This window comes from Castor canadensis, chromosome 3, assembly GCF_047511655.1.
Source record: "Castor canadensis chromosome 3, mCasCan1.hap1v2, whole genome shotgun sequence".
Classification (NCBI taxonomy): domain Eukaryota; kingdom Metazoa; phylum Chordata; class Mammalia; order Rodentia; family Castoridae; genus Castor; species Castor canadensis.
In genome coordinates, this window is record NC_133388.1 from 78,409,349 (window position 1) to 78,424,586 (window position 15,238).

At 31.8% G+C, this 15,238-nt stretch overlaps 1 protein-coding gene and 1 long non-coding RNA gene across 8 annotated transcripts in view; one reads left to right on the forward strand and one right to left on the reverse strand.

The window, feature by feature from the left end:
• Positions 1-15,238, forward strand: part of Nova1 (NOVA alternative splicing regulator 1) — a 149,562-nt gene that overhangs the window by 106,505 nt on the left and 27,819 nt on the right. For all 7 annotated transcript variants that reach the window (XM_074068238.1, XM_074068237.1, XM_074068240.1 and 4 more), the window contains one exon: positions 13,447-13,613. In XM_074068238.1, coding sequence (XP_073924339.1) covers positions 13,447-13,613 — 167 coding nt within the window. The remainder of the gene's footprint in view (positions 1-13,446; positions 13,614-15,238) is intronic.
• The window catches only part of LOC141421602 (uncharacterized), an 83,641-nt gene that overhangs the window by 12,556 nt on the left and 55,847 nt on the right, over positions 1-15,238 (reverse strand). The window lies entirely within an intron of this gene.

The following is a 15,238-nucleotide window of genomic DNA, read 5'->3' on the forward strand; positions in this document are numbered from 1 at the left end:
TGGGTGAGATTCAAGATTATAGAAAAGAGTAAGGCAAGAGTCTAATGAGGACTGAAGTCATTTAGACTTCTGTTAACTAAGGTAGACAGGCATATGAGAAGTGTTAGTCTTTTGCAGGAAGATGATGGGCAGTTAGAGTTCTAGTCAATGTTGTTTCAATATTATGGTACCACTGGACTTTATTTCTGTTCTTTTAAATTATTTGGTGGTCTTTAATACAGGAAGTACAGGGATAGTTAGACACTGAGGTGCTGTGCTACCTAATGGTCAGGAGAAGAATTGGCTCAAATGAACTAACGAAGGATACTCAAAGACTTATTCACAGTGAGTAGCTGAGTGAATAGGGACAGGAGGCCAGAAACTACATGGAAAGCAGATAGGAAACCAAAGACTCAGACATCCCATCTAAAGGAAAACTAGAGTGTGACAGAGCCAGTTATCTACCTTAACGTAGATCAAAGGTCAGCGGGTGACCAGAAGTCCAAGTATCTGTCTTTAACGGGTTAGAAGTTGGGAAGACAACCCAGGGAGTCAGGAGATTTGAGCCTGTGGAAAATTGTGTGTTCCAGTGACAGTGAACAAATACATCAGACAGGGAATTGCTGTTTGTTGCATCCAAGCAATATCTAGATTGAGATTCCATAATGCCTTTATAACTCAAAGGAAAAGAGACAAAAGACAAGCTTACATGAAAGAAGAATTGCAATGATAGAACTATAAGAACAGTTTTATTATTTTTGAAGCCACATTTTTAAAGCTAAAATTAATAGGTAAGTCAGTTGAATTTAGTTGACGGAATCACAGAAACTCAACTACCTGTTCTGTGCTGCACACAGGGATCTAGTAGATGTGTTATGTATTTTCATGTTTTATTTTTAGCACTGACAACTCTTAATATATTCTGATATTCTTTAATTTATAATTATTTAATACTCAGTGTTGAATAAAATAAAATGATAGTCACTGCCTGTTCACATATGGGAGTACAAAATAAGTTTTTATTAAGTTGAAGACTTTGAAGACCACTGGCTGCACTTACAGCCTCCAAAATCTCATTTTCTAAAATCTAAATATATTGTGGTATGCTGAAGCTATTTAAATAATGTATTTTGATTTTCTTAATGTCATGGGCATAGCATAGCATTAATGCACAGGAGGAGTTGCGATTACCAAGTTGTATTAGTAATATGTTTGTAATTTCTTTCAATAATATATTACCATTTTTGATCAGCCTGATAAAGGGAATTTGTAGAAAACCCACACTGAATATTGTAGTGGTAAAGAATGAAAGCTTTTCTCCTAAGATCAGGAATAAGACAAGATGGCTGCTTATACCAGTGCTAATGACAAAATACTCATCCTAATAGGAATGTAAGAAGTAAAATTCCCTGTGAGTAGATAATGTAATCCTATAACTAGAAAAGTCCAATGAATAAACAAAAAAAGTAACAGATTCACTGAAATGGTAGTGTATGAGATTTATACACAAAAATTAGTGTCTTTCTATGCATTACCAACAAACAATGTGAATGAAATGGAGATTAGAATGGCCACACAAGAGTGGCACATGCCTGTAATACCAGCCACTTGGCAGATGGAGAAAAAAGGATCACAGTTTGAGGCCACCATAGGCAAAGACCCCATTTCAACAAACAAGCCAGGCATGGTGGCCCATATCTATAATCTCAGTGGGCAGAGGTAGGAAGACCATGGTCCTAGGCCAGCCCAAGTAAAAGCACAAGAACCTATCTAAAAACAAACTTAAGTAAAAAAGGCAAGGGGCATGGCTCGAGTCGAGTGCTTGCCTCCAGATACTGAACTCAAACTCAGTGCTGAAAAAAAAAACAAGAATCGAAAAGATCCATTTACAACACCATCTAAAGTAATGAAGTGCCTGGGAATAAATATGGAATGAATTTAATATGGGGTTAAAAAGACATCTCCTAACTAAACAGAAAGATATCCTGTTTCCATGACAAGAGTACTTAATGCTATTGTTAAGATGGCAGTAATACGCAAAGCAGTGGTTCAGTTTAATCCCTATCTAAATTTCAACAGCTTTTGGGTTTGTTTGGTTTTTTTTCAGAAGTTGAGTCCCTGTTTCTCATATTAATATGAAATTGCAAACATCCCTAAATAGACAAAACAATCTTGAAATAGAACAGAATTGGGGGCTATACTTCCTGATTTAGAGACTTACTAGAAAGCTGTACTAATCAAAACAGAGTAGTAGTTGCATAAGAACAGGCATAGAGAAAAGTGAAATATTATTTGAACCCAGAAAAAAATCCATGTATCTATTGCCAGGTGATTTTTGACAAAAGGATCAAGTCTACTCAGTGGTAAAAGAATGGTTACTTCAACAAATGGTACTGGGACAACTGAATTTCCACATTCAGAAGAATGGAGTCAGAATCCTATACAGTTAACTGAAAGGGGGCATGCAGCTGTACTTCCAGCTTCTCAGGAGGCTAAGGCAGTTGAATTGTTGAGCCCAGTAAGTTGAAACCAACCTAAGCATCATAAGAAGCCATCTTATAAATAAATAAATCAAAACAGATTTGCATCTAAATACAAAAACTAAAACCCAGAAAAATCTGAAAGAAAACAGAAGTTCCTTATGACTTTGAATTTGGGAATTAATTCTCTAACATAACACTAAAAACAGAAACAACAAAGGAAAACAAGTCAATTGATCTTCATCAAAATTTTAAAACTTCTGTGCATCAAAGGAAATTATCAAATTGAAAACACAACCTTTAGAATTGAGTAAAATAGTTGCAAACCATGTATACAATGAAGTAAATATCCAGAATATATAAAGAACTCCTAAAACTCTACAATATATTAAATAGCATGCAAAGTTATTAGTAGAAATATCTTCAAAGAGAATATACAAATGGTCCATAAGAACATAAAAAAAGATGTTAATGCCACTAGTCATTATGAAAATGCAAATCTGAAGTACAGCAGAATAGCTCATCACACACTCATTTAGATTGACTATTTATGTATCACAAAAAGAAAGGAAAAAAAAGAACAAATGTTGGCTAGGAACCCTCTTTCATTGTTGGTGAGATGTAAAATCGCACAGCTGATACAGAAAATATTTTGGCTCTTCTCCAAAAGGCTAAATATGTAATTACATGTTACCCAGCAATTCCACTTCTTGATGTATACCATAGAAAGAATTGGAAACAGACATCCAAGCAAATATTTGTACACCAGTGTTCATCACAGCATTATTCACAATAGCCAAAAGGTGGAAACAAACCAACGGTCCACCAATATATAAATGAATAAACAAAACAGACTATATATCTATATTCCTACCATATATCTATAAAGGAGTGCAGTATTATTCAGCCATAAAAAGGAATACAGTTTTTAAAATATCAGTGAACTTTTTTTCTTTTACTTTTTGTTTGTTTGTGACAGGATCCAGGAACTCTCTGTATAGTCCAGGTGGCCTCTAAATCATGATCTTCCTGCCTCGGTCTCCCAAGTGAACTGCTGAGGTTACAGGTGTGCCCCGATGTGCTCAGCTTACAATATGAATGGACCTTGAAAACATTATGCTAAGTAAAATAAGCCATACCCAAAAGGACAAATATTGTTTGATTCCATTTATATTAACTACATGGAATAGAAAATTCCGTAGGGAAAGAATTCGATACATTTTGTAAGAAGCTTTGTAAATACTTCAATGTGCCTCCACAAAGCACAATAATAATAATAATAATAATAATGATAATAAAATTTTTAAAAAAGGTTACCAGGGGATGTAAAAGAGTGGATAGAGATTTATTTGTTACTGAGTTCTTACTTGAGATGTTGAAAAGACATTTTGGAAATCAGAGTGGTAGTACATTTGAATGTAGCTAGTACTACTCAGTTTTACATTCAGATGATTTACATGGCCAGTTGTATGTTATATGTGCAGTAACTTTTAAGTTGTCACTTATTAAACTTTACATACACAAAACTGAAAAACTAATATTTTAATAAAAGATTACATATACTTTAAACATTTCTGTCTTCAAAATTACAACTTTATCCTCCTCTAGTCCCTTCCCTAGTAAGCTAGAGGGCTGCAGTTCTTCGTTTTTCTTCTACATTTGTTTGACATAGTGCATATGATGAGCAATATGAGATTTGTTAATCATTCACTGACTTTAATCATTCATCCCCTCTTGAAATCTGTAAATGTGGGCCTTGCCTTCATACTGAATCTACAGGCTCATGATAAAGATAGAATCATTCCCTAACACCTATCATATGTCAAAAATAGGGCCATTATCAGAGATGGTACTCTTTGTGCTCTCAGTTTACAGGCAGCACTTCTGATCTGTTACTCTGCTGCATCCATTGACATGCTTCTGTTCTTACCTTTGCATGATTTTGATCAGCTATGCATATGCCACTGGTCACACTGCTGAGTTTCTGAGCTTGATTCTATACCCCATGTGTGTTGCAAACTTTTTTTTTCCAGCTTCCAAATGCAGTCTACAAAATTCTTCAAGTGAATTCCCATTAGTACTTGAAGGAGAGATAGAGGATATTTAAGTGATACTTTTCTTATAAAAGAAATTTAGAATACAAATCATTATCAAAGATGGTGACAAGTAGGCAAGTCTCTTTATATGTACATATAAGAATGTAATTAAATTGTTAATGAAATTTTGTGTTGGAAGATTTATATTCCTATAATTCATGTTACAAATTAAAAGGTAATAATACTGACCAAACTAGGATTGCTGTCATCGTAAATTAGAAAAGGCATATACTAAGGATGAATGAGCAGCTAGTCATCATGTCTGATGCTTTGCTTCAGAATTTAGAACCCAGAGATGAGTTGCAGCATCTATGGGAAAAAGGATGGTGTTTGAATTTTTCACATGTCTGTTTTCAGGGTTCTTCAGAAGTTAGATCTCCAGTACTGCTGATGCTAGTTTATGGGAATGGCTAGATAATTAAAGTATACCATTTGCATTCATGAGTGAGTAGAAGCTAACAATTTCTGATTTACTAATCATTCACTTTTTAACGGCTTTGAAGAATAAGTATCCTTTAGATTTTTCTGAAGAGTATACTGTCATCCCTTAGCTTGACTGGATATATTTTAATGTTAAAGCATGCTATGTAAACAGGCATTTAGCCTTTACTATGGTTCCTTGAGACTAAAGCATGTTGTGTGACCATTTGCAAAGTTTTTGTAGTTTAGAAGTAGACATGTTCATATAGAGAGGTAACCACATGGAGAATAAAAGCAATTATTACTTTGCATTGTAAGGTGTCAGTGTTCCTATGATTTCTTTTTTTTTTTTAAGCAGGCCTCTTCTTGAAATGGTACATTTTGCTCTCAGTAGTTATAAGCTAGGATGAACTATTATCAAATGTGCATACTATACAGTAGTATAAAAGCTGCAGTAACAAATTGAACTTGCTTTATATGGTAATTTCCTAAGTTCTTTTGTTTATTTGAAAACTTGTAAAAAATATTTCTAATGGTTTACATAATTAGTAACCATCTCCTATGGTGGTCTGTTCTCTGCAAGAAGGACCAATCATTTCTTTCATTTTTTTTTTTTATCAAATTGTGTGTAAATCTGTGAAAGAGATATTAGTGGTATGACAGTATATTTTTAAAAATTATCAAACTTAGGTGAAAATTAACTTTCCACCTTTGAGCTGACACATTTGTGATTTTCTTAAATGTATTTAATTTGTTAACTGACGAGTTTCATTTTCATGAAGTATATAGTATAATTTGGGGAAAAAAATCACTGCTTGATAAGATCTTAATTTATTTCTGTCTTTTGTTACGTGTCTTTCTTCCCATTGCCTTCACTTTCATACCTTTAAGTTGGAGACTATATTACCTGTCCTGATTATTGTGAACATTGAAGGAGATTTTTGTATGTATTTGTGTGTGTATGTATTTATATGTCAAAGTATATGTTTTATAATGCATAATTATATTAAGTACATGTATTATAGTTTAGATAATACATATTTTATTTAAGTTATAAAATTATTGCTTGAAATTTTTATTTAGCTCTTTCTTCTGCGTTTAAGGATATGGGAAAGAAACTAAGCCATAAAGAAAGGGTCTGTAGTAAGTGTTAGGAAACCTTTGAGTGGCTCCATTTCTTGAAATTGGTAAAATATATTTTTTTCTCCTGAAATAATGTAATAGAGGATTACTGCACCTAACAAACCCATAATGTCTGTAAGTGGGGCTTTTGTTGATGTACTTAACAGCAATAAATATGAAACCTAAGAAATGCATGCAAATTATCTATTTATAAAGGCATTAATAGGAATAAATATTTTTCACATATGCCTTATTATAGATGATACATTAAAGAAATGATAAGATGATCTCTTGAAGGGCAGTATATGAAAACAAAGTCAAGTATTTGAATTCACAATCTTGATATGTTACCTTTGCCATTGCTGTTGCTGTCATTCTTATAAACTGTTGTAGTAATTTATGTTTTATGCTATATAATCTGACAGAATAAACCTGACAATATTAGTTGTCACCAATGATTGATGCTTTCTGTAGTTAGAACAGTTAAATCAAGGTAATGAGCTAATCTTATGCTATTTTTTAATCATAAAAATTTATTATGAGTAGTTAGATTGCCACAATTATAGATTAAGGATAATGAAACAAGCAACTCATTGCAGATCCCTTTATCCATTAAAAACATGCCTGATACCCTATGTTTAGTTTAAAAATTAAGATGCCTACATATAATTTTAAATTCAATTTCTCTTAAAAGAAAAGAAAACATTGAAGTAATATTTTATCAGCTTACACTGACTACAAATTAAGACATAAAGACAAAAATTAGATTTCACAAAGATCAGATGTTCCCTATTTTGGTCACTAGGAATCTATTATTTTATATTATTAACAACCTTGCTTTGCTCATTACAAACCCATTGAAGATTAGAAGCATAAAGGTAGAGATAGAGAGAGGCTCCTGTTAAAATCAGATGTTTCAACAACAGCAACAAAAAAAATGATAAAAGAGAGACAGGAGAAAATATGAAAGCTAAAAGGACACTCCTCTCTCTAAGCAGCATTTGTGTAGGGGTAGACATGTGTACCTGAAGAAATCTTGAGGTTGGCACTTTATTATTGTCCAGAACTATAAAATTAACCACAAGTATCAGGAAAATATTAAATGTATTTGAAAACATACAATATATTGAGATACCTCTTGAAATGGTAGAACTAAATGTTTGGTTTAAAGAAATATAATGATAGTGAATAATATTGAAATATAGCACATCTGTGTAGGAACAAGACACAACAAAACACACTGAAAACTGTTGAGCAATATGAGGTAGGGGGAAAAGGGTGAGGAAGCATAATGGAGGGGGTTCCACTGATTAAAGTACAATATATTTTATAGGTAAAATACCAAGGCAAAACTGACAGTTAAATAATTAAGGACAAGAATGTAAGATAGGCCATATTAAGGGGAGATAGTAGTGGAAGGGAGAGGGTATATTAAGACAATAAAGGAAGGTGACTATGATTTATGTTCTTACATGTATAATATGGAACACTGAAACCTATGTAAGTCATTTTTAGGAGAAAGGGGAAGACAGAATAATGATAGGGATGAAACAAAAAGACACGATGGAAAAAATTTATTATCGATTTGGAGTTTTAGCTATCTGTAGTTAATAACTTCTTGTCATTGTTAAGTAGCTATTATGTTACTTTAAAACATACCTGACAAGTATTTTGCTTTACTTTAAATACCAGTTTTGCCTGTTGCAAAGTTTATTGGCATTTCTATTTTCTTAAATTGTTTATGAGTCCAGAAACATTCTCCATATGTTGCTATAGAAGTATTAATAAGTATCCTGCTAGATTTTTTATATTAATGTTTTGCTTAACATGTTTTACTGTCACTCATACAATCAGATTTCTTACTTTTAATTATCAACAGTATCTCCTAAAGAATTCTATGTCTCTATTCCTGTAAAATACTGAGTTATAGTCTCTGTAAAAGTACATGATGAACACCCTCATCTAGATCTCTTATCTAGATGGGCTAGAAGTGTTTCTGACTTCACAGCTTTTTGGTTTTGCTTTTATTTGCCTACACTTTGCCAGTTAGGTATTCCTCATCCCAAAATTTGACAATTGAAATTCTCTATAAAGTGTCAGAAGTTCTGAGCATCATACCCACATTCAAAAAGTTTTAGGTTGAGCACCATAAGAAAGGGACTTAAGTAGAAAGAAGAAAAATAGAAGAGATGAGCCAAATCAGGCTATAGTGCATATATGTAGAAGTGCCACAAGGAACTTCCCTGTGTAGCTATCTTAAACAACCAAAAATATCATTTGTTTTCTTTTTTTATTTTCTGATACAAAATCAGAGGATAGGATTGGGGGAGGATGTTGGGAAGGGGGTGGAAAGGTAGATATGGCACAAATACTGTGTACACCTGTATGTAAATGCAAAAAAGGATAACTGTTGAAACTATTCCAGGAATGGGGTGAGGGCAGGTTGAGGGAGTGAATTGAAGTACGATATACTTGATATATTGTTAATGCCACAATGTACCCCCACCCAGCACCACAATTAAAAAAAAATGTTTTGGATTTGGGAGCATTTCACAGATTTTATATTTTTTAATTAGATGTGCTGGGCCTGTATAAACTAATGCATTTTCTCACATCCATACCAAATGTTTATGAATATTCATTATAGATGACAAATTAAAAATATATGAATGAAGTATTAGTATTTACCCATTATTGTAGAATAGACTCACTCTGGTGTGAAGTTGGTGTAGTCTCAGGTTTCTAAAAAGTTTTAGACTGCACTTTAGATGGCAGCAAACTAATACTTTTTTCTCTAACTTTATTTCCTTACATGTTTAGTTTATCTCCTTTTTACCCTGAAAGTTTAAAAAAAACTTGTTATTCATTATACCTCCTTACACCTTTGCTTAAGCTGTTTTTACTGAGTGTCCTAGGACACTCCTTCATGTCCTTTATGTCCAGAAGGACGTAAAGATGACTTGTAACGTACTATACTTTTGTGTACTTATGTAAGTAAATGCAAGATGATAAAATAATAAAAAATTTGAAAAATCTACCCATTTTTACATATATTGACTGATCTTATAAACATCCAAAGATGCTTATTGGCTTTATAGCTATTTTTAATAACAAATAAAACCTCAGAAATCAATTATATGTTTTCAAGCTAGAGATAAAATTTAAGCTCAGGAAGTTACTCATTTATTTAAAATAAAAATACTTTTTGAGCATCTGTCGTATGACAGGCACTACTCTACAGTTCTCTAGATACAGGAGATAGTAGTGAACATCAAAGAGTCCCTTTGATACTTTTTTATCTTGGTCAAACTTACTATAGTCCCTCGCTTTTCTCCATTGTAATTACTTCATTTTAGAATTCGCACTGTGTATTTTATTTGTTTTCTGTGTAATGTCTCTGCATGAAATGTTTGGTCATCACTGTATCTTCAGCTTCTAATCTGGTACTTGCTTAGTAGAGATTCTGAATGTTTGTCACATGAATGAATGAATGAATTGGATGAAAGCCAGAGCCCAGACATGTATCATATCCTAAAAGTCAAGTGTTCTTAGAATAGTCATCTCTGTCAAATGCTGATGATGGAACAAAGAACATGAAGACATGAAAAGCAGATTTGCCAAGTTATAGCTATGGTAAGTGATTTCAAGAAGTTTTAGGACAAATGCCATAATGGAATACATTCTGAGGATAAAAAGCCATATTGGAGAAGATTTAAGATTGGGTGGTGAGGAATATGGTAACTCTTTCAAGGAATCTTGAGAGATGAGAAAAATTAGCTGTAACTAAAAGGAGGATGTGAGATCAATAAGGGCTTTTAATTTTTATTGTAAAATTTTCAGATATACATAAAAGTAAAGGATCTCCTTAAGCCTTTCATCTATATTGAAAATATCAAGATTTTGTCATGTCTATTTTATTTATATCCTTTTGTTGCAGTATTTTTTAAAATCCCATTATTATACCTGTATATATTACAGTTTATATCTCTACCAAAAGAAGAAAAAAAGTTACGGTTTCTTACATAACCAGATGCCATAATCTTAACTATTAAAATTTAAAATAAAATTATTTAACACTGTCTAATACTTAGTTCTTATCCTTGCTTTATTTTAAATAAAAGTTCTTTAAATTTGGATCTAATCAAAATCTGATTTTTTATTACAATGTCTCTTAAGTTTCTTTGTATAGAGAGTAATTGCTTCTTTACTAATGAGACTAGATCAATTAGCTGTAAAGGGTTTTACATTCTTGATGGATATCTTTGCTTCCTTATGGTATAATATATTTATTTCTCTGTTCACAGTAGTAAATATAATTAATGTAATGCAAAATGTTTGCTAGATTTAGATTCAGCTACTTTTGGATATATACTTCACACTTGGCTCTGAACTTTGTACTATACCATGTCCATGGGCATATAATGTATGGTTCTCACATTTTTAATCATGGAAATGTCGGCCCCTGAAGTAGTTGGTGACATCCTAATGATATCATTGAAAATTTCTCATCAATCCTTCATCCACTGGTTTTATACATTTTTATGTTTGCCTAAATTAGTTGTTTAGGTTGACAAGAGGATAATTTTTGATTTTGTCAATGTCTTTAAATATTGGGGGGGGGTTATAACATGTTTTCTGCTCATGAGAATGATCCAATAGAAAAAAGATGACTTATAAGAAAGCATTCCGTTTTAAATGGGAGGGAAAGAGGAATTGGTAGATAAAAATGGATGGAGTCCAGTGCCCAAGTGATAGAATGCCTTAGGTAGGAGCAGGACTATTTAAGTGCCTTGTCCAAAATTTCAGTAGCACAGAACAAATATTTCATTAAATTTGTGTGAATCCTTGCTATGAAATCTGTCTGACAGTTGTACTTCATTTTAGAAATGTGTTTTTCAGCATTTGGTGTTGCCTGTGAAAGCATACCTTAAAGCCATTTCAAGTGTCATTCTCTGTATTTTATGTTGACCCTTATTAAATATTTTGTAATCTCTCCTTAATAGGGCAATTTTAAATTAATGATGTCTATGCACCTGTATTTTTACTTTATACAAAATAATGGATGTGTTTTGTATGTACTTTTACTAAGATTTTCAGCTTTCTTTGTTAGTCTATTGCAAAAAGAAGTAAATACCATTGTTAAATAAAATGACAAATAACTGGCAGTTTAGTTTAGACATTAATGGAGTCCTAAAAGCCTTTCAAATAACAAAACCCAGCAACTTTTGTGATTTGTAGACTCATTTGTGTTACAAACTTTAGTTTTTATGGTTTTATGTTATCTGGGTGAAAAGGCCATTACATTCAGTAGGAGGAATGACAACATCTCTTTTCTTCTATGTTTTGCAGCATTTCTTTGTGGTACATCTCCATTTTGGCTTTCCTTTTTTAGACTAGCTCTAATGGAAATTACATAATTTTCATTCCTCAGAATATGTACACTGCAACTGAGAGACTAAGACTAACTTCAAATCGTTTCATACATGCTGCTGTGTGAAATTTGGTTTTGGACCATCTTTACAGATCAGTGACTTTCATTTACTATCTGTTAGTCTGTACAATCTGAAGAGTATTGGTGTTACTGTGCGGTCAGCTATTATATATATACTGTATCAAATTGGAATTTTAAGAACATGGATTGTACTATATGTTTAGCCACTTAGTTGCCATGTTTATTATTTTTTAAAAGTCTGTTTAAGTTAGACTGTTTTGACATTCACAAAAAAGTGCTCTGTTGTTTCCAAACAGAGCAATGTAATCTGATAAATGTTTTGTGTTGTCTGCTGACCTAGATAAGAACATTTTTCATTAGCTACATTGATCATTTCCCACCCTTTATAATTATTGGACAATTAGTATAATCTTTGAGTGTCTCCCTTGAGTATTCCTATAAATTAGAACATTTACCAAAGAATAGCAAAGATGCAACATGATAAACAAGAATAGAACAGATGATTAAGACAACAAGGAAAAAAGGAAAAATTAGTTCCACAAACTCAAGAACTCACTGTTCTTACAAATGAAAGTTGTACTTACTGTCTATTGAAATTTTTCTGCAACCTTGAAGTCTAGCTTTTCACAAACTTTATTTGACATTGATTAAAATATAAGAATTTAATTTAGGTATATCCCTATAATTATACTCTTAATTCTGCTTCTAATTCCCACGATCTAAGTCTATTTTCTAAAAGAATGATAAATGATTTATACATCATAATCTTTAAGACACCATAAACTTCATATGAGTTTTTAAAATATTAGTAGTTTACACAACTTTTGTCACATTTTACAGAGTGGCTAAGAATTTTGAAACAGTATTACCAAAAGGAAATATGGTAGGAATTTGAATATGTGTTTATACTATTTATACTATTTATTTATTTAATTCACAAATCTTAAAATTCCATTCTTTAGATATTTGTACTTATGTATGAGAAGTGATGATTACTTTTGAATACCAGCCTGCTGCAGTGAGCCTCAGACTAATCTGAAAAAAGCTACTCATTTTTTATTGCCTTAAGGTATATCTGTAAATACAAATGCTGTATTGTATATAGTATAAAGACCATTGTTTAACTTCAGTATTCTATATTTCTTTAAAATTATTGCATCTGTAAAGGCAGCATTAATTTGTTTATACAGAAATCTCTGTGTGCCAGGGACTATCATGGCTATAGGGTTACTATACCACAAAGCAAAACAAACTAATTAACTGTCTGCCTAGAGCTTACATTCTAGTGGAAAAATAAAAAATTTACAAATACAAAAATATCAAGTAGTGATCGTTTCTATGATTTGAAAAGCAAGGTGAGTAGAGGGCGTTAGAGATTTATCTACTATAAACTTGCTCGCTAGGGACCCACCATGCTATCCATGTTGATACTTACATTTTCCTCATGTGATACATATATTTCCTCATGTGATGCTATCTTACATTTAACTGATTTGGTGTTTTTACCAATAAAGAGTAAGCTCCTTGAAAGATGGTTCCATAGATAGTTACCAGGTTGTCACCAGTTTCTAACCTTCAGTCAGTCCCTTTATGAGTAATGAGCATTTGTTATTTCAATTAATGTGTGTTGTGGTGTGAATGTCTCTGGATCTCTGATTCTGCTGGGATCCAAAGACCCTTTTTGAGACTACCACAAAGAGAATGAATTGGAAATAATGAATTATAAATGGTAAAAAGGAACTTGTATGTATTAATTGTGTTTAGTTTGATTTAACGTGGAATTTAGAGTTTTATATTTTACATTATTTTATTGGCATCCTTTTCTTGTACTTTTCTTGGTTTAAAAAAATACAAACTGAGAAGAAATGTTTTCTGAAAATAAATCTTCTATCTGCAGGTACTACTGAGCGAGTGTGCTTGATCCAGGGAACAGTTGAAGCACTGAATGCAGTTCATGGATTCATTGCAGAAAAAATTCGAGAAATGCCCCAAAATGTGGCCAAGACAGAACCAGTCAGCATTCTACAACCCCAGACCACCGTTAATCCAGATCGCATCAAACAAGTGAGTTTTTAGTTGGGAAATCAAAGAAAAGTATCCACAGCATAATATGAATTCCTTACAAAAGAAGCCTTTAAGTCTTAGCATATAAAGTTTTTTAAAGCATCATTAAAACATGCCAGTTGTCATTTAGTTCTTTAAAGACTATCAAGGTCCCTTCCTTTGATTGACAAATTGATTGATGAATATTTATTAGTGTTATACTGAGGAGCATATATGAGACTATGATTTCCCATTTTAAGTTTATAGACACATTATATTAATTTATAGGAATGTGTGTTTAAAATTATATCACTTTTTAAATAAAGTATAAAAATGAAATGAAGCTCAATCCTCACAATATCCATATCCAATTTTTAGTGTTATTTGTAGTCTTCAGTATATTTCGCATATAAATTCCTGTTTTGTTAATTTGTCTTGTTCAACATATTTTATCAAAAAATATGTATAAGTAAATTTGTGTACCCAGCACTCAGTCGTTTGTTGTAAGTCAGCTTTTATGCCTTGTATAACTTGTGAAGTATTTACATATATGTCATCAAGGGCCAATGTTGATTTTTTAATGTGTGGGATTTCTTATAAAGAAAATTTATTTGATTAAAAACAATTGTGAGTTTTTAAGATTAAGTAATAACTGACATGATGTAGGAGAAAATGACATTATTTAATGTTAAATAAGGTTAATTCTTCCACCATGAACAATTTTGAATCCACATATTTATTTGATACTTTGTTTGTAATTATTGTTTCTACCTTTGCCTTTTATAATTAATTTGTGATTTACTTTTACTATTTACCTACTGCTTTTAGAAATGTATTCTTCCTTAATTCACAGAATATTCAATTCATAGAATATTTATGTTCATTGTAATAAATTTAAAACATAGCTCAGTTTTATTAATTTCATGTTTCTGAATTGAAAAAATTAAACAGTATTATGAATCATAATTTTGCCAACATATATAATGCGAATATGTAAACTCAAAAATTAATAATCAGGTAGTGTATTTTCAAATTATAAAATAATATCAAATTATTTATTTTTTTTTAAAAACTCATGTTTAAATTATGAGTAGGTAACTATCATTTCATATAAAACCATTCATATGATTGTCAGTGTTAAATAGTGCAGCTTGTATACCCTTTATAACTTTTTAAGGACATTTCTCTTAACATATACATGGCAGCATATAAATATCTTAACACTGAAAATACCAGGGGATATTTCATTCTTCTCAGTCATTGAATAGCTTCAAATTGTTTATTTTATCTATGCTAAGGTAATACACACATAATTTAAAGACTTCAACAACTTTAAAGCCAGACCATGACTTTATGCAGATTACATAACGGAGTATCAACTGTATACTTGTGATTTGAGATCGTCCGTGGCTAAGAGTTTACAGAATGAGCACTGACGTATATGGCCTTTTGACTTTCTGCCTTAATCCAGCCCGTTACTTCTCCTTTTTCTTTTGTAATTTCTATGAGGAAGTTCAAACACTTAGGGAGATAGAAAAACATCTTGATTTTTTAGATAAATTAACATAAAATGTAGTTTGAGAAGTATGATATCACTGGCAACATGTCCAGGACAATAACATGAATTAATTTTTTTTATTTTTATA